This window comes from Xenopus laevis, chromosome 5L, assembly GCF_017654675.1.
Source record: "Xenopus laevis strain J_2021 chromosome 5L, Xenopus_laevis_v10.1, whole genome shotgun sequence".
NCBI classification, from domain to species: Eukaryota; Metazoa; Chordata; class Amphibia; order Anura; family Pipidae; genus Xenopus; species Xenopus laevis.
In genome coordinates this window covers 106850453-106876185 of record NC_054379.1, presented here as the reverse complement: position 1 = coordinate 106876185, position 25733 = coordinate 106850453, and the positions used below count along the sequence as shown (strand labels likewise).

Genomic DNA, 25733 nt, shown 5'->3' with positions numbered 1-25733 from the left:
ACGAATCTATGCAAATAAACATCACTTGATTTATGATGAAGAAATTGGTGTGCGGCTCTATGTGAAACTTTGTACATAATATTTGAACCAGCACCCACAATCACCAAATCCGGATCCGAGTGCGGCTGCCTGCAGACAAGTATATATATATATATATATATATATATATATATAGAACAGAGGGTGTGGAGTGCACAACCATAAGAAAAAACTGGATACCTGGGTGCTAGTCCATAACATATAGATCATACTGCAAATATTGACAGCACTCCAAGCAAGTTCACAAACAGTCGATATTGCTAAAGTGGAGGTTTTATTGAAGATCTTCAATAAAACCTCCACTTTAGCAATATCGACTCGTTGTGAACTTCCTTGGAGTGCTGTCAATATTTGCAGTATGGATCTATATATATATATATATATATATATATATATGTATGTATGTATATATATATATATATATATATATACATACATACATACCTTGAGAAACATCACGTCGGATACATGCAATAACACTTTTTTCAACTTTTTGCAAAACCCTGGTGTTGCTTCTCTCTCTCTCTCTCTCTAAAATTTGGAGTGCGGATCTCTGTCTCTCTTTCTCGCTCTCTCTCTAATATTTTGATTCGATCAAGTTTTTAATTGTGTCCTGACATATTTTTCGGTGTGTTTTAAGGTGCTGGAAGCAATTTAAGGTCACGGGTTAAAGAAATGTCCATATGGTGTAAAAACAGGCCTGGCTATGCGTAAAATGGCATCATGGAAAGGCATCGGCCCTCTCAACCGTCCACCTCTTAGCGTGCGGGTATGTCCGTTCTGTATAATTAGCTGCAAGGTTGTCTTATTTAACTGATGCTGGAAACGTAATATTCCTTCTTGAATTTGTCAAAAATTACATAACCATAAAGCTTTAATTTTACGTTTTTTTTATTTACATTCTCTATAATCAGTTTCTTTTTCCTGCACACAAAGCTATTTTTTTCTGGATTTTCCTTATTCATTAATCTGTTTTAAAGAAATTTTTTCTTTTTCTTAAATTAAGAGCAATGTTTTCTTTTTCTTAAATTAAGAGCAATGTTTTCTTTTTCTTATTTAAGAGCACTGTTTTCTTTACATTACCATGACCACGGGGTCTGCTTTCTCTATATTTACACTGACACTCCCTGAGCAATCAAGTAATCTTTAGAAATGTCCACCCTGTTCCTGCAAGCTTCTGCAAAAAGCAAAGCATGCCCTTTGATTTTGTAGTGAAAATAGTGACATGAGATCAAAGGTGATGTTTCCCTGGCAGCACCAAAGCTGTCAATATGTAGTACTTCCAAATTCATTGGAAGTGTAAAATAAGGGAATAGCCAGCATTGTCTGATCATGTATTGCAAATGTTTAAATTGATCACTAACTACTATAAGATGTCCCACACAGCTATTTTGTGATAGAGGAGTGTACCAGGGCTGCATGTATGTTTGTATTAAAGAGGGGTTAAATTGCAAATAAGCAGGAGCATTTGTTTTTTATTCCCCAGCTTGTGTCATTTAGGAAGAGAATAAATCCTCAAAGTTCTCCAGACTTAGGGGTTAAAACCTCATCTTCACTTCAAAGATGTTACTTGCGAAGGTAAGTTCCATAGCTTGTGATGCTGATTTGTGAAAAAAATAAAAACTATACCCACAAATGTAGGTCTCTCTAAAAATAAATTTCATAAAACAGCTCATATGTTAAACCCTGCTTCAGCCAAATCAACTATTTACATCATAATATACGTTTTTATTAGTATGTGCTATTGGGTAATCCTAAATAGAAAATTGCCATTTTAAGAACTAAGGGCTGCACCTGGGATCTTAAGAATAAACAAACCATACATGTTTAGGAGCCAAATAAAGGAACACATTTTTTTTGCTTCTGCACTCAAAAGTAGCAATAAAATAAATGTGTAGCCTTACAGAGCATTTGTTTTTTAAGAAAGGGTCAGTGACCCCCATTTGAAAGCTGGAAAAGGGCAGAAGAAGGCAAATGATTAAAACTATAAAAAATATAAATAAAGAAGACTAATTGAAAAGTTTCTGAAAATTAGCCATTCTATAACATACTTAAAGGGATACTGTCATGGGAAAAAAAAGATTTTTTAAAAATGAATCAGTTAATAGTGCTGCTCCAGCAGAATTCTGCACTGAAATTCATTTCTCAAAAGAGCAAACAGATTTTTTTATATTCATTTTTTTTTTATATTCAGTTTTGAAATCTGACATGGGGCTAGACATATTGTCAATTACCCAGCTGCCCCAAGTCATGTGACTTGTGCGCTGATAAACTTCAATCACTGCTGTACTGTAAGTTGGAGTGATATCACCCCCTCCCTTTTTCCCCCCAGCAGCCAAACAAAGAACAATGGAAAGGTAACCAGATAGCAGCTCCCTAACACAAGATAACAGCTCCCTGGTAGATCTAAGAACTACACTCAATAGTAAAAACCCATGTCCCACTGAGACACATTCAGTTACATTGAGAAGGAAAAACAGCAGCCTGCCAGAAAGCATTTCTCTCCTAAAGTGCAGGCACAAGTCATATGACCAGGGGCAGCTGGGAAATTGACAAAATGTCTAGCTCCATGTCAGATTTCAAAACTGAATATAAAAAAATCTGTTTGATCTTTTGAGAAATGGATTTCATTGCAGAATTCTGCTGGAGTAGCACTATTAACGGATGCGTTTTGAAAAAAACATGTTTTCCGATGACAGAATGAATCCCTTTAAGTATTCATTTTGGGAGTAACGTTTTCCTGTAATTGAAATTTTTAGGGCTTTAGCTGTATAGGCTCTGCTAATTGCACATCTTACAGTTATTTATTAATCCAGGTTCTGTACACAAGACTTGCACTTTGCTTTGTAATGTTCCAATTGTTCTTTAAAGGGATTTGTGTCATGATTTTATTGTGTTCTTAGTAGCAAAATGATAATTCTACTATTTAAAATTTTGTTAAGGGGAAAGAAGAGTGTCTGTGTGTTACATCTCATTGTATGTTGGTTACACTGCATTTGATATTATTAAAAGCCATGATTGTAAGACATGGCTGTTGTAACCAGAACAGGTTTCCCTGGTTGCAGCAGCAGTTAAATCCCACATTACCCCCATGTGCTGTAGCGCTTAGGGAAATGGTAGATTGAGTGTTTTTTTATCAATAGGAAATCGCATGCCAAAGGGCAACAGACTATAAAGATTACCTTTTAATTGCAGGTAAAACTGACTGCTTGCATAATTGCATGAATGCTTCCTTCCATATTTTGCATAAATATTTTTTTTTATCTGTAGCGCCTCACATAAAAGCAATATAAAGGTGTTCTCTTTTGCCTCAAGGGTTATGAAATGCCAATTCTGCCATTTCCCTTAAAATTGGAAGCAATATTGACACTTGAAAAATGAAGGTGGACATACATGGGTAGATTTTGTTGTGTTGACAATTCAATAAAATTGTCTGCATCGATACACTGATGGGGTTTCCAGTAATCATATTGTACAGACAAAATTGTCCCAACAATCAGACAGGTTTTAAAATTTTCATTGTGAAACCACGAAATAGGACACTTGAGTGGACGTTCAGATAAGCATTGTTAAACGATCGTTCATTGCCCATGCCTTTTGCAAAAGTAAACAAAGGGACAGACCGCCATCGGTAAATATCAAATTTTGTAGCCTACACAACAAAGCTACAACAAAAGTCTGGATGGTGAATTTTTCGTTCACATGATTGTTTAGCCTATAGGATTGTTCACAGAGCAACAAAATCCACCAGTGTATGGCCAGTTTTAGAAGCTAGAAATGGTTTGCCTCATGTCAAATTTGTATATTTTTTCATGACAGAATCCTTGTGATATTAAGTTTTTGATTATATTGTTGCTAGGGGAGGGCAGAATGACATCAGCTTCATTCATTTTAGCAAAATAATGTGGCAGCATCTGACTGGTGTTATTTAGTATTTAATCCGGCCCTGCAAGCAAAAAGAGTTAAAAAAGGGTAATCATTAATATTTGCTGGTGACTTTCAATTCTGGATTCTCACAGTGATGTTTTCTGATATTGTGTTTTTTTTATTCCTTATATTAGCAGTAGCTATGCACAAACAAATACATTTAGAAGCGGATTCAGAATGGACCAACAGAGAGAAGCCAGGCAGGCAATATTCCTCTCCAGACGAGGCTTAAAGGTAATGATAAAATATGATCCTGATATGAAATTAGCCCTTTTCTTCAACATGCATGTGTAGTCTCTAGTTAGAATTGACTTTACTCTTGCAGAAATAAAAATGACAAGCCTAAGCAGGATGATCTCCCTGTGTTCACAGCATGCCTTTTTAGTTCAGTAATTATGTTTAACTTACAAATAAAAAAATAAAGTAAGCTCTGTTCTACATTTTGGAATCCTTTGATCACAGCAAATGCAAGGGATGCAGAGTTTAATGCATGTTCCTGGCACCTTCTGCTCCTCATTCAGATGTCTTGTAGATCAATGTTTGCATGCTTTGTTGTGTCATGCATTCTGCTACTACTCCTGAACTCTTCTCAAATTCTGCCATTTGCCAGGCTTTGTTATTTAGCACACAGTTGTCAATCTATGTCTACTGTCCTTCTCTGGCTTAGGACTTTTTCTATTTCCTTTTTTCTTTTCTTTTTGACTTTATTGTGCTGCTGCTGATGATGTTGACAGAATGGGTTTGAGCCGCACTTGGTTTTTGAGGTTGACAGTAACACCAATACCATTAAAAGGAGATCAGGAAACCACATGCAGGTGAATAATGCATAATGACTCCTGTTGTTTTTTCTCCCCATATCCTGATTACCCTACTACAGCATCCTGGAAAGCTCCAGTCTTTGAATATAGTTTGCATATATGTTTTGCTGGTTTATACTTACATATTTATACAGTTAGCAGAGTAGAATAGGCAGCAGAACAGGCATACATAGTCTAGACTGGGTTTCATTGGGCAATCCCCTCACCCTCATATTCTGTTTTGTTGTTGGGAATATTTAGGAATAAAAACACAACAAACAAGTTTAGGAAAGTGTTATGCCCATTGTATTTCATATTAGCTGGTCTTGTTTTTCCATTCATTTTCTTTGTGTCCAGTGGCTGTTAAGGAAATATAATTTAATATTTGCATCTTTTTCCCCATGGGTGTGGAGCACTCACAAGGGAGTCAAAGAGTGTGCTGTTTTGGTTGATATTTCAGATCTGCAATTGTTATGTGTTTGCTCTGTAATAGGTTTGGGACTTTTTATCTGGAATTTTATCATTTAGCTGGATTTTTTCTGTAATTTTCCTAATAGAAAACATTTGGGGGCAGATTTACTATGGGTCGAATATCGAGGGTTAATTAACCCTCGATATTCGACTAGGAATTTAAATCCTTCGACTTCGAATATCGAAGTCGAAGGATTTAGCGCAGGAAATTCGATCGATCGATCGAAGGATTATTCATTCGATCGAACGATTAAATCCTTCGAATCGAACGAATGAATATCCTTCGATCAAAAAAACTTGGGCAAGCCTATGGGGACCATCCCCATAGGCTAACATTGTGTTCGGTAGCTTTTACCTGCCGAACTAGGGGGTCGAAGTTTTTTTTAAAGAGACAGTACTTCGCTTATCGAATGGTCGAATAGTCGAACGATTTTTAGTTCAAATCGTTCGATAGTCGTAGTCGAAGGTCGAAGTAGCCCATTCGATGGTCGAAGTAGCCCAAAAAACACTTCGAAATTCGAAGTTTTTTTAATTCGAACCCTTCACTCGAATTTAGTAAATCTGCCCCTTAAACTCATGACACACACACGTGTATTCTCCATTATTTTTTGCAGAAATTGTGGCAACCCTATAGCTGTGACATGCACAAAACCCTGCTGCTGACTTACAGTCCCTTGAGTGGGATATGTGCCATCATTGTTAGTGGAACCTTCTAACCCAAAGTCATTCATTAGTGCTATAATCAGGCTAAACCTTGCTTGTTGGAGTGCTGTTCTACATTTCCCATGCAAGTGAATATCACACAGCAGCAGTGGTTTAGGAGCTTCTCCGATTGGATGAAATATTTTAGCAAAGAATATGGGTAATGTGCCATGGGCCTGAGTGCACAGACCGGATGTAAACTCCTCATTTGGCATGCTTCTAACAAGCTGATACTGTGTCTGTCGATGCACAGTGATGTGGGAGGGAAAGAAAGCCGAGGTCTGTGTTTCTCCCGTGGCATAGATATCCCAGTGAGAAAGCCACCCCGTAAACATGAAATGATAGAAAAAAAAAACCTAATCAGTCAAAAATTAACTGTTTAATTAGGATTCTATTGTAAATGGCTTATTTTGTTTTGGCCATTTATCGATAACAGATTTCCAGATACATTTACGGATCCCATACCTATAATATAATGCCATTTGTTTGTACCTTAATCCTTAACATGTATTTGTATTTATGGTCCTAAGCTCATTCATATGTTTTACCTGCAGAGTGATGAGAGATTGTCTGTTTCATCTGTATCACCTGCTTCTCAAACAGGTGAGTTCTTGTTATTTAAATAGTTTTGCTGGAAAACCACCTATAGAAATGAGCATAGAGTTGAGCCCCAACGTTTAAATACACCTTTACTAACGATGTTCAAACTCTTTTTTTTTAATTTATTTATTTTTTTATATATAGAACTTCTCTCTTTTCATGTTAGTATACATTGCTTGTTTTATTTTTAATAGGGTATGTACTTTATTTCATGTGTCATGTGTCATGTGCTCATTATGCAGCCTCATTGACAGGCACAGTGTTGGCTTGTGTGTGAAAACACAAAAGTTTGCATTTCTTGTGCCGAAATACACCAGTTATGCCCCTGGCCCCATTAGACTTAACACGAGCTTTGTATGGTAGCATGACAAAGCAAAGCTGTAAGTTGCTTGAACATTATTGTACCTTGCATGTAAACTTTATTGTATATTTGACAACTATAGTATCATTTAAGGGCTTGGTGTCTCTTTAATAAACTGCTGAGACCCCTTTTCCCCCTCACACACTTTTTTTGTATTAATAAGGCAGATCTTAATAGTAATAGGCAAATAGTAGTTAGCATTTTTTTAATAATGCATTATTTTAAGTTAACGGTTTATTTGGCTTGTCATAAAGTGTACGAAACCTGTTATCCAGAATGCTTGAGACATGGTGTTTTCTGGATAAGGGGTCTTTCTCTACTTTGGCTCTCCATACCCTCAGTCTACTAAAAATAATTTAAACATTCATTATATCCCAATAATATTAATTTTAGTTGGGATTTTATTATTACAGCAAAGAAGAGGAAAGCATTTTAAATAATTTGAGTTAATTGATTAGAATGGAGCCTATGGGCCTTCCTGTAACTCTGACTTTTCTGGATATAGGGTTTCCACAGGCATAACTTAGATAACCAATTTTTCAGTAAGACCTTCAGTTTCATTAAAGAACAAGGAAAATTAAACTAAAGAAGTAGGCTAGAAATGTTGTACATTATGTTTTGGGTTTCTGTACCAGCCCAAGGCAACCAAAGCCCTTTAGCAGGGAAGATCTGTGTCTCCAAATATGCCCCAGTAGCTCCCATCTTCTTTTCTGCTGATTCACTGCACATGCTCTGTGCTGCTGTCACTTACTGAGCTTAGGGATCTACTCAAAATATACAGTACACATGGACTGTAAATGTCACAGTATAAGGCTGATTAGTAATTAATATGAATATTAATTACTCTTTTCTGCTTAATAATTTGCGACAACTCCCTAAGCTTAGCTTCTCAACAGCTGCTCAGAGCCCACTGAGTATGTGAGTGTCGCAGACACTTTCCAAGATGGTGATCCTCCTGTGATAAGTTTGAAGTCCTGGATCATTGCTGCTATTGAGAAGCTGAAAATTTAGGCTGGTGCAATAAGTTCAGAATAAAAAACATGCCATTTTTAGCCCTATTCATTTTAAGGGTTAAGTTTTCCTTTAAAATCACTTTTGATTTTTTTCAATATCAATTTGTTCTGTTGCTACTTTTTCAAATATTCAAATAAGCTTGATGTTTTACTGTATTGGAGTCAAGAAGAATAACCATACATACTTTCTTTATTCTTTTTGGTCATATGCTAACAAAATTTGCCTCACCCAATCTATCCAGTGCACCTATCCTCGCCAGCTTCTTCCAATTCTTGCCGATACCCCTCACGCCCTGAAAGCTTCTTATTCAGAGCTGCAATACGAGAAGATGTTAAGAGAGGTAAGTGGTATCTGGCCACACACACCCCCCCCAGTAACGTATGAACCAATACACTGTTGCTCTGTTTAAATGTTTAGAGGTTAAACACCACTTTTAATAAGCCTTATCATGAGTACATTATGCTGGAAAATGGGTGCAATTGGTTAAAACTGGAGCACATGGAATGCCAAAAGGTCTTGTTTTTTGTACTTACCAGCTTTTGTGGACATTTTGGTTAAGGGCATTCCGCTGTTTTGCCCTTGCCTTATGATTAATTTCCTGTTCGTGTTTTACTGCTTCCTGTCTAAGCTGAGAGCAAGTGTGGAGCAGGGCTGTGTTACCTACCATGTTCAATAAATCTATAAAGTCCCTGTGCTGGTCTGACTACTTCACCTGAACTAACACAGCAGTATCATTTAACCCACTGCTAACCAAGCAGTTTATCGCATTTTTTTATCTGCAGGTAGCACACCTCCTCCTGCCTTCTCTTCCAGTGAGTCTACAACTGTAAGAACTGAACAGAAGTCTAAAGTGAGACAAGAGGAGAGGGAAGGGACAGAACAGCTTAGAAAGGTTTGTATTTAGCTTCTAGGTGTTCGTAGAGATTTGAAGAAAAGAATCAAGTGTGTGTGCCATAAAGAGGAAATTCTCCTTAAAATGTATTTTGTTTATCGCTGGGGATATCCCTTTAAACTATCTTTTTCCTACCACAACCACCAGCATACAATCCTCAATTCACAAGAAGGGCTGGATTTATTGTCCCATCTCCGACTGAACAAAACACCACCTACTTCTCCAAAATCTCTATCCCCATCGAAAAGCAACGATGACCGTCCCATTTCTCCTTTGTGGCACAAAAGCCCCATACACACCGGCTGACGGCCTCTTCTCTCCCGGGTAACTAATACCACTGTTTATTCTGGGGATTATCCGGATGGAAATCCCCCCCCACTTGAAGGTCTTTACCGCCCTAGACGGTCGAATACAAGACCCTTCCCATGATTGATGATTCATCAATACTTTATTTCATGAAAGTTAAATTGCATATAGACTTTTGTTTTATGTTTATTGTTTACTGTTTTTTCAATGCCTTAAAAAACTGTCATGCATGTGTAGAGGTACTGAGATATACTATTCCTGGCTCACAGCCTATTAAAGGGTTCAGAAATATTAACAATAGCTCAATAACTAATATGAACAATGGAACTATTATGTGTTACCCATAACGTAAAGGGCCTAAATTCCCCTTCCAAAAGATCTATGGCCTTCAGACATTATAATCAGATAGGAGCTGACATAGTGTTTCTACAGGAGACTCACTTCTCTAGAACCTCCACTCCTAAATATTTCCATCATGCTTATCGTAATGTCTACCTAGCAACTTCTCATAAAAAACAAAAAGGGGTGGCCATATGTATCCATAAAAGGGTTAACTTTCTTCTCCAGGACACTAAAGCGGACCCCGAAGGGCGCTTCCTGATACTTAATGGTCTATTACAAGACACTCTTGTCACTTTGGCAGTAGTATATGGCCCGAACGACAATCAACCCTCCTTCTATAAAACCTTTTTTGCCACCCTTGAAGAACGCAGCAGAGGTCCCACCGTAATAGGAGGAGACTTTAACGAAGTGCTCAACCCCCACATAGATAGGCAAACTAACGCACCACGAGCCCAAAATAAAAGATCCCATGGCCCCCATTATTTTGCTAAATTATTGGAAAAATACGGATATATAGATAGCTGGAGAGAATGCAACCCTCAGCGTACAGATTTTTCTTTTTTCTCCCCTCCACATAATTCTTTTTCCAGAATAGATATGATTTTGATTCAACAACACTTAACCCCACTGATAATACATTCCCGAATTCGTTCTTGCTCTTGGTCTGACCACTCATTGGTACTGATGCACCTCTCCAACCTAATTAATAAGCCACATTCTTACAACTGGAGAATGGATGACAATATGCTCTCCGATCCCCAAATAACTAAGTCTGTGGAACTAGAACTAAAACAATATTTTGCAATCAATGACACCCCAGATGTTACCAGTCCCACCTTATGGTCAGCCCATAAAGCATATATCAGAGGCATCCTTATACAAACCAAAGCAAGATTAATGAAAGCAAAATCAGAAACCTTAAAAGGTCTCACCACACAACTACAGATTAAAGAAGATCAGCTCAAGCTACGCCCTAGGGACCTCCCACTTAGGAGACAAATAGAACAATTACGTACCCAAATCAACTTGATACTAACTGAAAGAGAGACTAAGAAAATGCAGTGGGTACAACAAAAATACTTTCAGAAAGCGAACAAGGCTGACACTATGCTAGCCCGTCGCCTCTCCAATAAATATCTACATTCCCCGTTCACCCAAATCAGGAACCAGAACGGACAACTCACAGCAAACCCCCTTAAGATAGTCCAAGAGTTTGCGTCCTACTACACATCCTTATATAACTCTCAAGGTACAATCGAAGAGAAAAAAATAGATGACTTTCTCGGGAGGCATAAAATACCGCACCTGACAGAACCACAAATTGAAAAACTGGCTGAACCCATAGACCTCTCCGAAATAAAGTTGGCTATCAAAAACATAAAAACCAAAAAAACTCCTGGCCCTGACGGTCTGTCTGGAAAGTACTACAAAGCCTACGCCTCTACTCTTATATCCTGGCTCCAAAAACTTTTTAATGATATACTCCAAGGCAAACATAAATTTCACCCAGAATCCCTCACCTCCCGTATAGCAGTAATACCCAAACCTGAAAAAGACCACACTAACTGTAAAAACTTTCGCCCGATCTCTATATTGAATCTAGATATAAAACTGCTAGCCAAGATTATGGCCTCCAGACTGAACCTCATGCTAGGCTCCCTGATACATAGAGATCAATCAGGTTTTATCCCGGGCCGGCAAGTCTCAGACAACATCCGCAGAATCATAAACCTCCTGCATCGAACGAAAACTAAAAATATCCCCTCAATGTTACTGTCACTTGACCTGGAAAAGGCTTTTGACACAGTATCCTGGACATACCTGCAAAAAACCCTGACAAGCTGCGGATTCCCACCCCTTTTCCTTAATGTGGTTAAAGCACTCTACACCTTCCCAACAGCATCTGTACACCATATGGGATTTAGCTCCACTAAATTCCCAATTGAACGAGGCACTCGTCAGGGGTGCCCTTTATCCCCTCTATTGTTTGCTCTGGCCATTGAGCCCCTCGCTATTGCAATCCGATCCCACCCCAAAATAACTGGCATCAGGGTGGGTAAGGTAGACTATAAGAGTGTATTATACGCAGACGATATTATGCTTACAATTTCGAACCCTATGTCATCCCTTCCATTTCTATACGATGAGCTCCATAATTTTGGTGTTATCTCAGGTCTAAAAATTAATGCAACAAAAACTGAAGCCCTCAATATCAACATCCCCCAACATATTACCAAGCTGCTGGAAATTAACTTTCACCTGCAATGGCGAGAGAACAACATCAAATATCTAGGGGTTAATATCCATCGGGACTACAAAGCTTTATCCCCAGCCAACTACAATAAAACGTCTCAGAAAATTTTAAAAATGATCAACTCCTGGAGCAACCTGAAATTATCCTGGCTCGGACGAATTTCGGCCGTCAAAATGTCTGCACTACCTCATCTGCTTTACCTCTTCCGAACACTCCCAATCTCCCCCCCTACAGGGATGCTAATTTCCCTTCAGAAAGCAATCAACAAATTTATCTGGGATCAGAAAAAACCCCGTATAAACTTTGTAACAGCAACCAGACACAGAAATAAAGGTGGCTTAGGGATTCCCAACCTAAAAAACTATTTTCTAGCAGCCCAACTAAGTCAACTGATTGAATGGCACCGCACAACGGATCCCCCACTGTGGGTCCAGATAGAGCACGACACACTTGAAGCCGGTTCAATCAACAACCTCTTATGGACCAAAGCACAACGTAAGAAAAACGGTGCCAATCCCATTATTTTGCATTCACTACAAACTTGGGGAAAAGGGATCTCAGCACACAGTCTCTGCTCCCCCCATAAACCAGTGGCAAAATTTGACTCAAATACTGACTTTCTTCCAGGTATGCAGAAGGGCACCTACCAATGGTGGTCTGACAACAACCTATTATCTATATACTCTTTGACCAAACTGGGAAAACTCAAAACATGGCAACAGCTGCAAGAAAAATATGATATCCCACAAAGAGAAATCCTGCATTATCATCAGATCAGGCACTACATTGGCAATCTCTGGAAAGAGGAAAAATTTCCAAACCCAACCATCTTCGAAAGAATGTGTCTACAAGATTATCCCCAAAAAAGGTCTATCTCAATCCTATACGACCAGTTGAATCATCCAACCCCACTGAAACAACTCAGATTTATAGCTACATGGGAAAGAGATCTCCGGATCTGCATGGAGGAAGACCAGTGGCTAGATATTATCAAAGCCACCACACATTGCTCCATCAACATAGCGATACAAGAAACCTCCCAAAAGATACTGCATCAGTGGTACCTAGTACCGGCCCGATTGGCAAAATGGTACCCGACCAGCTCCCCACTATGCTTTAGAAACTGCGGCCAACATGGCAGTTTTCTACATATATGGTGGGAATGCCCTAAAGCCATCAGATTCTGGATTCGCATCTACACCTTAATAACAAATGTTACAGGACTGTCCCTCAGGAAAAACCCGGCAGAAGCACTAATTCACAAGAGAGTCCCAGGAGGTAACAAACATTTAAGGAAGCTAATCACTCATATCTTCTCGGCCTCGAAGCAAGTCATAGCATCCTCTTGGAAATCCCCGAACCTGGACTTCCATATGGTCAAGACCAAAATAGATAACATGCTAGTCTTAGAAAGAATGACTAGTTCACGGACAGCAAAACAATCACACTTCCACAAAGTCTGGACACCATGGATGACTTATCGAAATATATTGCCCCACTAATAACACTCTTTTCCCAGGACAGAAGGGATGACGTGGTAGTAGTGGTAGTAGTAGACATACTAGCAAGTGATGATACCAAAACCAGCCTTATATCCTTGTTATGTTTACCCCATGCCCACTCTGATGCCAGATTTGTATGACCTCCCTACCCTTAGATTTGCGCTGCTCCCAAAATGACAGTACATGTAAAGGCTTTTCTTTATATTTTTTTATTGTTAATTGTTACATGGTTCAAAAATGTGAAAGTTCCAGAGATCATACACTTCTGCAAGCTGGAAATCGTCCAGTGGTTGCAGTCCTTGAACCGTGACTATGTATATTTTCTTTTGTCCTGATTTCCTTGTATTGTTTCTGCAAGTAAAAATAAAAATATATATACAAAAAAAATGTATTTTGTTTTCTGGCGGTTTTATGTAGCTCCCTATTTTGGCAGCTTTTTTATAGTCTGTCTCTGACTTAAAGAACTAGGATATAGGATTTTGTTTGTATGTTGTATAGAAGATAATTATCACAGGATGAGAATCAGCCTGTTTGGCATTAGCCTTATTTTTTTTTCCTGACTCTTTCCAGCTTTGAAATGGAGAATCCAACAGTCAAAACACGATTGCTCGGTGAAGCTACAATTTAAATGTTATTTGTTTTTTTTTTTTAATATATATCTAGTCAGGTCCCCTTCTATCCATCCCCCAAACTTTAATTCTAACCACTGCTTGCATGCTAAGGTAAATTTGACCCTAATAATTAGATAGCTGGCAAGTTCAAAACTGGAAAGCCACTGAAGGAAAAAGTTAAATAGTTAAAAAACTACAAAAATAAAATATGAACCTCCATTGAAGTCTACATCATACAGTTAATTTGAAGTTCTTCTACCACTTTAATCCTTCTGTAAGGTCCTCAGCATCAGTAAAAAAAAAAACAAAAAAAAAAACTTGTGTAACCCTCTGTAGTCGGTGCTCTCTCTTTTTAAGGGCAAGGATATAATGCTTTTGTTAGTGATTTTTTTGCTCCTTTACACTTTAATACAGGCACACAGGCAGGCTGCCTATTCGTTTCTGAAATTTGAAATGGTACTGCAGAGAATTCATCCATTGTTGCTAGAGACACAGTCCACTGATTTATTTAGAGCTTACTGGTTGCTTTAAATTCACGTTTGTTCTTGCGTTGGCGGCAGGTTGTTCTTGCTGCTTTTAACAGTTAGAAGCACAACTAATTCAAAATGTGCACACAAATGTCTGCTGCTCATGTCTATACATCAAGACGCTGATGCATGCAGTGATTGTGGGCTTTTTGTTATAAAAGACTTTAGTAATTTGACTGGTGGGCGTCCTATTGCCCTGAATTTCTTCCCAGTTGCTTCAAGGGCTGTCCCCGAGATATGGCACTCTTGGATCAGGAAATTATAGTTTTACAGTGGGTTTTCAAGCAGCAGGCACATTTTGCTGAGTGGACTGGGTTGTACCAGGTGATTGCTATTGAAGCAAATGGAAAGCAATTGTCTGGGAACAACATCCAGAATCACTGTTTTTGTCAATTTCCTTATACTGCAAAGGTGGAACACAAATAAAATATATGTTCACTGTGGGGATCTAAATCAAAACTCTGTATTAAATGTTATTGCTTCTTGTTTATCTGCCCTGCTGACAAGATGTATTTTATACTCTTAGAACATTGAGTCACGCTTAAAGCTGTCTTTGCCCCATGACCTTGGTGCGGCCCTGATGGATGGTGTGGTCCTGTGTCACTTAGCCAATCATGTTCGGCCTCGGTCAGCTCCGCACCAAATGCAAGTGCTGTTATCACGTTTTTAAAGGGGACCCGTCACCCAAAAAAAAATGATTTAAAATCCTATTTTATCACATTAGTCAAGCAAAATGAACTTACACTACATAAATTATTTGAATCTTGTTTCCTGCAGTCTGGGATCTCATAATTATAGAAAACAGGCAGGAGCCATTTTGATGACACTGTCATTTAGGCAAGCCTTGCATCATCTCAGAATCTTGTTTGTGCACCAGAATGGGTGACTCGATGTCCATTCCCATGCCCTGGAAACACAATTAAATGGTGAAGAGAACGGGGGAATGAGGAGAGCAGCAATTTCTAGGAAGTGCTGAATGGAAAGTGAAAGTAATTATCTTCCCTGCCGGAGAGGCAGACACTATTTGATTGACGCTGAAATTTTTAAATGAGCTTACAACAGCTATGAATGCTTTAATAAAAAAAAATTAACTCAATTTCATGTTTAATCTGAAAAGGACTTTTATTATACAGCCTTTTGTATCTGGGTGACAGGTCCACTTTAAAGTGAACCGGACATGCCTAAATTAGTTTAAAGATGTAACAGTGAGTGTTTCACAGTAATGTGATCTACAAAACGTTAATCACACTTATTCGCTCCCAGCTGCCCCATCCTCTTTGACTTAATAGTTGTAATGTTTTACCTTTACCCCATATGCATGCAAGCCATCTGGAGATTTTGTTCAGCTGCCGCTGAAAAACTACATATTTTAGAAAAGTGTACATAAGCTTGTCAAGAGTTCCTGCAATTTCGTTTGAAGTAGTGTCACAGTAGTAGATACAGCTTGGAAAACAAATCTGTGGGTTTAGTTTTTCCCTACAAAATCCAGGAGGTAAAAATACCCAAAAACTACTTAAAAAAGGGGACCTGTTAAGTGCTGCTAGTGTGGAAACATTTTTTACCACATCTATCTAATTATATGTATTTTAAGTATGTGTGTTTGTTATAAGCATGTACATTACATGTACAGTATGTGTGTCTTTATGACTTGTATTTTCTATATGGGCATTTTTTCTGCAGCTGAAAGCACAGCAACTGTGTAAGTGTGTGGCAGGCTGTATGATTTGACTCTGACTCACTGCAGCCTACCTTTAGCAAAACAACTGCTATCGAACCTATAGGGTAGATATTAATAATACTGATGTGGTAGAAACATCTTTAGATGTAATAGATGCTGTACTCCCCTTTAAGGGATTCTGTCACAGGAAAGCACCTGTTAAAGGGATACTGTCATGGGAAAAAAAAATTTCAAAATGAATCAGTTACATGACATGGGGCAGCTGGGAAATTGACAAAATGTCTAGCCCCATGTCAGATTTCAAAATTGAATATAAAAAAATCTGTTTGCTATTCTGCTGGAGTAGCACTATTAACTGATGCGTTTTGAAAAAAAACATGTTTTCTGATGATAGGATCCCTTTAAAGCATCAGTTAATAGTGCTGACCTGCTCCCTGACACAAGATAACTGCTCCCTGATAGTTATGAGAATAAGAGTAGTTAAAATCCAAGTCCTTCATTGAGTTGGGGAAACAATAGTACAGAATGCATGAGACCTGAGGCTTCCGGATAACGTATTTCTCCCTAATTTGGATCTTCCTACCTTAAGTCTACTAGAAAATCATGTAACATTAAATAAACCTAATAGACTGGTTTTGCTTTCAATAAGGATTAATTATATCTTTGTTGGGAAAAAGTACAAGTTACTGTTTTATTAGAGAGAAAAGGGAAATCATTTTAAAAAATTTGGGAGTCTATCGGAGATGGCCATTCCATAATTCGGATCTTTCTGGATAACGGATGCCATAACTGTACTGAGAAACAATAAGTTCTGGCTCTTTCGGAAAGCACAGGATCAGGGACAATAACCTGGAATCGCTGCCTACATACTAATATTACAACAAAAGCTACACTTGTCGATTTTTGCTTTGTCATTTAGCAATAAAAGCACCACCATAAATATGACAGAATCCCTTTAAAGCTTTTTGCACAGTAAAAATCAAATTATATTGTTTTAGCCAAATTTATGGTGAAGCGTAAGGTGCCCCCCCTCCTTGTAACATCATTACTGTTTCTTTTTATAGCCCAAGCTCTCCATGGCAAAATGCAGACGCAATGTGGAAAACTTCCTGGAAGCCTGTAGGAAAATTGGTGTTCCTCAAGTAAGGGTTTTGCTCTTTATTTGCAGCCAGCCTTTATTTAGTTTAAAGTGAGATTGTAAATAGTGTCATTCTACATATTCTACATTCTTGTTATGAGTTATAACAACTGTGGGAACATATAACATGAATCATATGATATCATAAAGGGTAGATCCCTTTTAGTTTTCCTCTATCCATTTCGATCTAAATGGAATTTGATTGGTAGCAATGATCTGTTTCCCAGGTTCCTTTGATTTCTTTACTCATCTAATAATGTTCTTTAATTGCTTATCTAACCCATGTCTCCTTACAGTCGTCCTATTTTATTTCTCCTTTCCTTCACAAATTCAGTGATAGATCATTTTATATAACTTGTGTTGTTTTTCTTAGTTCTTTGTATTAGGAAGTACAGAAAGGGGGAAGTTGTTCCAAATATTTCATGGAAGTATATTTACTCCATCTATATTCAAACTATGACAATTGTTGGAAAAATCCTAGAACAGCTAAATCCTGCAGGATTTGGTACATTCCTAAGCATAACTGGGGTGAGGTGAATTTGTGTCCTTTCATAAGATATGCAGGAAACACAAGTCAGTTTTGGTAGGATTATAGGGTAGTAACGTGTTAGCCTTATAAACATGAGGGTCACTATATGCCTTTTTACATCACATTTTCTGCATGAGCACAATGTATAGGAATTTGTTGAAATGTTTTCTAATGTTAAAAAAAAAATCAGATTGTCCTTGTTCTCCTTTAACCCTGCTTTTTTTGGTTCTGTTATGTGGACTAATGTGGCTCTAACTGCAGGTTCGTATTTGCATGACTGACTTTGCATTTCTGTTTTTGCCTTCGTGCTTGCACCACTGGACAGGACAAAGTTTGTCTTCCTTCTGATATTCTCCAGCTAAACCTCTGCAGCATTAAGGGAACTCTGGAATGTCTTCTCTCCTTTGGAGAATGCTCACAAACACCTGCTATTTCTCTTCATCTCCTGGGCTTTGTGGTGTTCTACTGCACCCTCATGCTTCTTCTCTTCCTGCTTTATCGCTGGGTTCTGAACTTTTGGACACAGGCATAAAAAGGCAGGGGTTACTTTTGAAGGGACAAGTGAACAGTTTGCGTTTCTCCTTAAAACTTTCGGTGATAAGCACATCAAGTGTTATACCTGTACTTTGCTACAGACTACAGTATCTCTGCATACAAGCATGTACATCACAACTATGCATGAGGGACAGAAAAGATCTTCTACTTAACACTTCCTGTTGACTTCTAAATGAAAGCTCTGGGTGCAACAGTCATCCCATACTTGCTTGGTATTTCTTTAATTTGAGGAGATCTGACACTCGTTATTTGTATTGCAAACAGCTCTTTATTTGTATTGAAAAGGAAACATTAGGTTAATGCTGCCTTGCACTTTCCTCATACCTTAATTCCACTTCTTTATCTCTGGGAAATGGGTAGAGGTGAACTGTGGTGGTGCATTCAAGGAAGCAACTCAAACAAAAGAAAGACAAAAGAAACATGATTTTTTTGGGGGGGTGGGGCCTATATTCAGGCAGCACAATATTCCAGTGTCGCAATAAAGAGGGAGTATAATTTTATTGCATACATTTAAAGACCAACAGTATATTTCTTCATTTCTCCTCAAAGTACTGTATTATTTGTGTACCTTTATCATTTACTGTATGTACACAGGTCACATCTTTATAACCTAGGAACTTAACTTGCTTAGGCTTCATTTGGTGCTGTTATAAAAGCCGTTATACCAAAGTTGATTTTCTTGTGGTGTACTTTTGACTCTCTAATGCTGCAAAGAAACCACAATACTTGGTGCTCACTCAGTCCTAGTAAATATGCACATGAACAAATGGAAAATCACTATGATATGCCTAAGAACAGGCCATAACAAGAAACTCTGTTGAGCCTACTTCAGAAATGGAGCGTCTCATTGCAGGTTTGCAAGTGTTATTTCTATGGCCTGCCCACTGACTGGATCCATAATAGCATTTCAGACTTATCCAGCTATCAAGGAACTTGTACGTAATGTAGAGATCTAAGGTTTGCATGTGGGTTTGGTGCCTTACACATTCTGACTGTTAACTTTTTACTCTGTCATAGAAATGAATACCAAATTAAAGGTGTGAGTGGTACATACAATTGCAGGCTGCTGGCAAGGTTAAAGGATAAGTGCAGAGCACTGATAAAGTAATTATGCTCGATCATCTCGATGCCAACTGCACTTTGTTTTTCTGCAAATTTTTTGTTAATAAATTTTGCTACAGACTTCATTGAAGCTCTCAGATTCTGTCTATTATTCTCTGCTACGTTCTCTTGTGATATTGCTGCTTTACACTCCAGACCCGAAGTATACAGTTAGGTCCATAAATCTTTGGACAGAGACAACTTTTTTTTCTAATCTTATTTACTTTCATGCAGTCTTCTCTTTATAGTAAACTTGGATATCGATACACCTACCTCCTAAATAGTGTTGTTCACTTGTTCTGCTGTTGTGAGGGGGTTTCTCTTTGCTATGGAAATGATTCTGCGATTATCCACCACTGTTGTATTCCGTGGACGTCCAGGTCTTTTTGTGTTGCTGAGTTCACCAGTGCTTTCTTTCTTTCTCAGGATGTACCAAACTGTAGATTTTGCCACTCCTAATATTGTAGCAATTTCTCGGATGAGTTTTTTTCTGTTTTTGCAGCTTAAAAGGGATAGTCATGGGAAAACATGTTTTTTTTTTCAAAACACATCAGTTAATATATAGTGCTGCTCCAGCAAAATTCTGCACTGAAATCCATTTTTCAAAAGAGTAAATAGATTTTTTTATAGTCAATTTTGAAATCTGACATGGGGCTAGATATTTTGTCAGTTTCCCAGCTGCCTCCAGTCATGTGACTTGTGCTCTGATAAACTTCAGTCACTCTTTACTTCCGTTACTGCAAGTTGGAGTGAAATCACCCCCTCCCTCCCCAGCAGCCTAACAACAGAACAATAGGAAGGTAACGAGGTAGCAGCTCCCTAATACAAGATAACAGCTCCCCGGTAGATCTAAAAACAACACTCAATAGTAAAAGCCAAGTCCCACGGAGACTGATTCATTTACATTAGGTAGGAGAAATTACAACCTGCCTGAAAGTAGTTCCATTCTAAAGTGCAGGTACAAGTCACACGACTGGGGCAGCTGGGACAATATGTCTAGCACTATGTCAGATTTCAAAATTGAATATAAAAAAAACTGTTTGCTATTTGAGAATTGGATTTCAGTGCAGAATTCTGCTGGAGTAGCACTATTAGAGCCCTTACACATGAGCGCTTTTACCTGCGCTCCCCTGCGTTCCGTTTTTCGGCGTTCAGCCACAGGGGAGCACAGGAATAGACGCATTTCATTATTTCAAATGGGGCTGTACTCACACAGGCGCGTGTAGGCGCCGAACGCAGGAAAAATGCAGCATCTGAGTTGTTTCATTTCATTGTTTAGAAAAAAAGTTTGTCTCTTTCCAAAGATTTATGGACCTAACTGTATGGTGGATAACCATGTCTTTTGTTCTTTTTGCCATTATTTTTTGTTAACATTTCTTTCATTTCTTGTCTTTATACATCAAATTTTTATATCATTTCACTTTTTGTTTTTCTTATGTTTTGTTTTTGTCACTTTTTTAATGGCATTCCTGTAGGGTCGACTGTGTATTCCTCCTCACATTCTTGAAGAATCTGGCTTGGAGGAAGTGGCAGGAACAGTACAGGCCCTGTTGGACCTAGCACCCCCGAAGCTCATGTCCCCTTCTACAGTGTGATGTCCTGATCTGGCCTAGGATCAAGACTTTCTGAGGATGGAGTAGTAGGGCATAAGCACATGGTTCAGTAAGCATGTAATTCCTTCCATGTTGGCGAATATTGAGAATGGAACTTTTTGGTGCCCTGCAACTTCCCTGATACCTCTTACCATCCTGAACACTTTTCATTTTAACATTAGGGTTCCCCAACAGACCATTCTTTCATGACTTACTTACTTCCACTTTCCATTTGAAAATACCTATATCCCAGGAAATAAGCCACATGTGTGAATAGCCTCTTTCTATATCATGCTCTGACTAAATGGATTGTCATGCACTGAGTGGATGTCTATATGGAACCGCATACTGGAGCTCTAAAAAAGGTATAGACAATACCTGCAACCTCCTGAATCTTGATGGGAATCACCTGAGCTAAGCAGAGGCATTGATTGTGCAGGTGTCGCTGTTTGCAAATTGTAAGACGTGGGCTCAGGTGCATTTATGCTACATATATGCATTATCCACAGCTGTAGCAGCTGCAAGCACCGCCGCATTCATAGACATGGCTCCTTCATCTTATTTGTCTTGTTGCTTCACAGTTTTTGGGTTATTTTATTTATTTTGTTCCTAAGTTTTAGTAAGTCTTGCCTTTGATACACACACTTGATATGATCAAGAACACTTAAGCTCTTAGCTCTATAATATACATAACCGTGTATTCAAGAGATTGGATATTGAATATTCTGCCTGTTTAGACTACAGCATTAAAGGATAAGTAAAGGTCTTTTAAACATTAGATTCGAATTAAAGACCACATGGAATGGATGGTATATTATTTGCTACTCAGTAGCCTCTTCTCTGAAAGCATGTGAACAACACGTATGCCTATGCTCCTTAGATTTACCTTCTAACCTACACTTCCCTGGAGACCAAGGGGTATATTTATTAAAAAGTTAAGTTGGAGATCACCACAGTCCACTAGAGTGGAATTATACAATTTCTATAGCATTTTCAAAGGCATATTTATCAGAGTGAACATTTTTTAACTCTATTAACCTGATCCAAAATAATAAGACAGAAGCACACAGTATGTTGCAATGTTTAAATACAGCACATATAGACCGATTTGTGTGTCTTAGGGACTTCTAAGAGGCACAGCACTAGGGAAAGGAACAAAGGTCCAGCTGAGAAAAAGATGGCAGTGATGTTGGTTGGAAGATTTAAAAAAAAAAAATCCTTTAATCCATTGTTTACATAGTACATTGGCTTTGTGCCTTTTGCATCTGAACCATTGCACAGTATGAATAAGACTAGCTTGGTCAGTTTAAAGCTAAAGTAGAAGAGTCTGTTAAAAAAAAAAAATGCTTATTTGCCCCTGTTCTTTTTTATAATTTAAAAATCACACTATCACACATTTTTTGTTTTCAGTACTGTATTGATTCATACACCTTTCCTGCCTATAATGTTTTTGTACATCACACGTAAGAACTTTGCCATTATTTGTCGTACGGTTACTTATTCTAATCAGCCTTTGATCATTTATTGTGGTTGTACAGGTAGCGAGAGAGAGAGAGAATTCTGAAATATACAGTGAAATGAAGGGTGGTCTGACTTGACTGCTCTTTCCTCATTAAACGGTTTACCATTACAGGCCAGTTTCATGGGACAGAATGCAAAACAGTGATTTTAATGCAAAAAAATAAAAAATTACACCATACTATTCATTATAGATCAGTCAGGTTGTTTCATGTGTTTATATATGGCTGCCCTCTCCTTCCTTATAGTACCCTGTGCCACTACTACAAAGGCCAGTCCTCTGGTCAATTCTGTTATGTAAAGATTGACTGGATGCTGGACCCTGTTACCTAGATATGTTTTTCAATTATCTTCTTGAACCCACCTAGGGAAAATAATCCACATTTTGTAACTACATTTGTTGCAGTGCCTGAGGAGGTAAATGTCAGCATACTGTATCTAACCCATCACAAGCATTCACAACTATGGGCAGCGACACACGCGGAGATTTGGGGAGATTAGTCGCCCATTGACAAAATGCCTCTTCTTTGGGTGACTAATCTCCCCGCAATGTCTTCCCGCCGGCTACAATCTAAGTCGCCGGCGCTATGATATCACTTAGTTTTCTGAAGTCGTCCAAAGTTTCCTCGTGAGACAACTTCGGACGTCTCCAGAAAACAAAGCGCTCTGAGTGCCATCGTGGCGGCGATTTCGATTCTAGCCGACGGGAAGGCAGTTCAGGGAAATTAGTCGCACGAAGAAGAGGCGATTTGTTGCTTGGTGACTAAATCTCCATGTGTGTGTCTCTGCCCTATAGCTGTTCTATACTAATGGGGATTTCTTGTAATCCTACCAAAGATAATAGATGTTATTCTCTTCAGACATGCATATACTCACAGGTAAAGGCATAGAGATAAAGGGATGCCAGTTAAAGGGATGCTGTTATCAGATAAGACGGATTACGTATGATTCAGCTTTTGGCATTTCCACGCTGAAATCTGTTCTGTATGGGCTGATCCCATGTCTATCAGTGCACACATACAGGGGAAGGAATGCAGTGGATTGGCATATTTGCACCACTGGAGAAAACATCCAGTGTGCCATTAGCTTTACTAGAACCTTACAAGAAGGGGCATGTTATGCTAGCATAAATACTGATCAAAATTCATACATTATCCCATTAAACTACACTAAACCTGCTCAAGGTAGGTATGTGTCTGATTTACTAAAAAGATGCATCCAGTACAATTTGCAGAAACCACTTTGCACTGTGCAGCAGAACTGCTAATTGAACGGTTTCAGATAATAAATCAATCACATTATACTGATTTGTGGCCCACAGTGTAACCATTTCCCACTGAAGTTAAAGGCTTCTTGGTGTGCATATGGGGGCCTAACTAACAGATCTGTGGCAAGGTGTTAAAAATATTCAGTCTTAATCAGCACTAAATTAGTTTTATTCTATCTAAAGAGGCAGTATACATCCTTGTTCAACAGTAGTTTCACAAACTGGACTTGCACTGAACATGCCTATTTATTTACAATTTAAAAAATGTGTGTTTTTTATTCCTTGAGTTAAACAAGGCAAGTAAAGATATTGCCATCTTCCTGGGGATGATCTTATGAACTTTATTTAAACTAACTGGGCTAATTACAGGCCATACATGTAACAATCATTCTGTTTGCTATGGTTATTTTATGTGTACTGTAGCCAGCTGACCTCCACCAATACCCCATGTTCTGTAGATACCAGTTTGTGGATGGGGCAGGTTTGAGAATTTCATCTGCTGATGCACCGCGTCGAGGAAGTAAATATTGTTAATGTTTTACAATAAAAAAATAATTTTTAAGAATTTATTTTGCTGTAAACAGGAGTAAACTGACCCTTTAAGAACCTTTTAATAATCTCTAAATAACATAGATAAATCTATGATTCGCTTTGGGAGCATTGCCATATGTTTTATTTGGAGAGTTTGGTATTTGCCAAAACCAAAAATTTTAAATTTGGTGAATCCCTAAAAATATTTAATATTTGTAAGGGTTTACATTTATTGATATACATAAATGTTCAGAAAAAAATATTGATGCATGATTTTTTTTAACACAGGGTGCTTTATTTATCTGTATATTTGTGTATAATCATGCAGGAGCTCGTACCGCTCCAATACAGGTATATAATCTGGTATCCGGAAACCCATTATCCAGAAAGCTCCAAATTATGGAAAGCCTGTCTCCCATAGACTTCATTTTTCCAATATTTTTAAAAATGATTTCCCTTTTCTCTATAATAATAAAACAATACCTTGTACTTGATCCCAGCTAAGATATAATTAATCCTCATTGGAGGCAAACCCTGCCTATAGGTTTTTTGAATGTTTACAGTGATTTTCTAGTAGGTTTTAAGGTATGAAGACCCAAATTATGGAAAGATCTGTTATACGGCAAACCACAGGTCCCGAGCATTCTGTATAACAGGACCCATACCTGTCGATCATGAAAACCATGGCTTCCATGCAGTGTGGTAGATTCCACCTTCACATTGTATTCAAGGGGGTGATCGTGAAATAATGTAAAATATTTGGCCAACCCATTTTTGAGTTGTGGCCCATAGGTCAATAACACCTGCTTTAGGAACTGAACTTTTTTTTATTGAAGCTTTTCTTCATTGGTTTTTACCGTTACACTCGGGAAGGGAGGGGCTTTGTGGACTGCAACAATGTGTTACAGCAATTTGTTTCATGCAAACACTCAATGGCTTTCCTCAATGTATAGATGCAAATATGGGATTATGGGAATGTAAAATAATAGAGTTTTCAACTAGATTTTACTGTATTGTTTCTTATTAGAAAAAAAAATGATGTAATATATTTTTTGTGATATTTTTAAAATGTTCTATTTGTAAATTTTCTAACATTGCTTGAGCTATCAATCCGGGACAGTGTAACAAATATTTGGAAAGCCTCGAGTTTTTTTTAGTTTTAATGCTTAAATTTATGGTCTGTCTCTTAAAAATGAAAAGAACCTACAAGGGGGGGGGGGGTTGGGGGAGACATTGTATTTGTAGGTTTATAGTAATGGCACAAGAGGGATACTGTGGGTTTGTTGCCATCGTGTGTATTTCATGTTGGCATTGAAGCACCCCCTCCCATGCATTTAGAAATCACCTGAACCACAGGCACATTATTCCCATAGGAATTAATGGGGGGGCAGTTATAAGTGTTAAGCTTCCCGCCAAACAAGAAAACACTCTGGAAGCTACTTGCATTATCACCTGTGTGCCATTAGCTTTACTTTTGTT

At 38.2% G+C, this 25733-nt stretch overlaps 1 protein-coding gene and 1 long non-coding RNA gene across 6 annotated transcripts in view; both read left to right on the top strand.

Moving 5' to 3' along the window:
- capn10.L overlaps positions 1 to 808 on the top strand; it is a 28717-nt gene extending 27909 nt beyond the window's left edge. Inside the window, exon 14 of the long non-coding RNA XR_005961346.1 lies at positions 680 to 808. This is a non-coding gene — a long non-coding RNA (calpain 10 L homeolog). The remainder of the gene's footprint in view (positions 1 to 679) is intronic.
- LOC108705704 (UAP56-interacting factor-like) lies at positions 727 to 21505 on the top strand. 5 transcript variants are annotated; one of them, XM_041563231.1, is made up of 9 exons: positions 727 to 808; positions 1526 to 1617; positions 4101 to 4200; positions 4701 to 4781; positions 6491 to 6539; positions 8153 to 8251; positions 8694 to 8803; positions 17088 to 17165; positions 20822 to 21505. In XM_041563231.1, exons 1-9 carry the CDS (start codon positions 746 to 748, stop codon positions 20939 to 20941), a joined length of 792 nt encoding a protein of 263 aa, XP_041419165.1. In that variant the 5' UTR covers positions 727 to 745; the 3' UTR covers positions 20942 to 21505. The 5 variants fall into 5 exon arrangements, with proteins under 5 accessions (XP_041419165.1, XP_041419163.1, XP_041419164.1 ...); XM_041563229.1 differs by lacking the exon at positions 20822 to 21505 and adding an exon at positions 18016 to 18343; XM_041563230.1 differs by lacking the exons at positions 4701 to 4781; positions 20822 to 21505 and adding an exon at positions 18016 to 18343.
- Positions 21506 to 25733: the final 4228 nt, after the last annotated feature.

What these genes read in the sequence shown, in the direction of transcription:
- LOC108705704 (XM_041563229.1), top strand. Translation starts at nt 746, where the DNA reads ATGCGTAAAATGGCATCATGGAAAGGCATCGGCCCTCTCAACCGTCCA. An exon ending in GTCCACCTCTTAGCGTGCGG is followed by an intron (nt 809 to 1,525) that starts GTATGTCCGTTC and finishes TTTATTCCCCAG; the next exon opens with CTTGTGTCATTTAGGAAGAG. An exon ending in CAAAGATGTTACTTGCGAAG is followed by an intron (nt 1,618 to 4,100) that starts GTAAGTTCCATA and finishes TCCTTATATTAG; the next exon opens with CAGTAGCTATGCACAAACAA.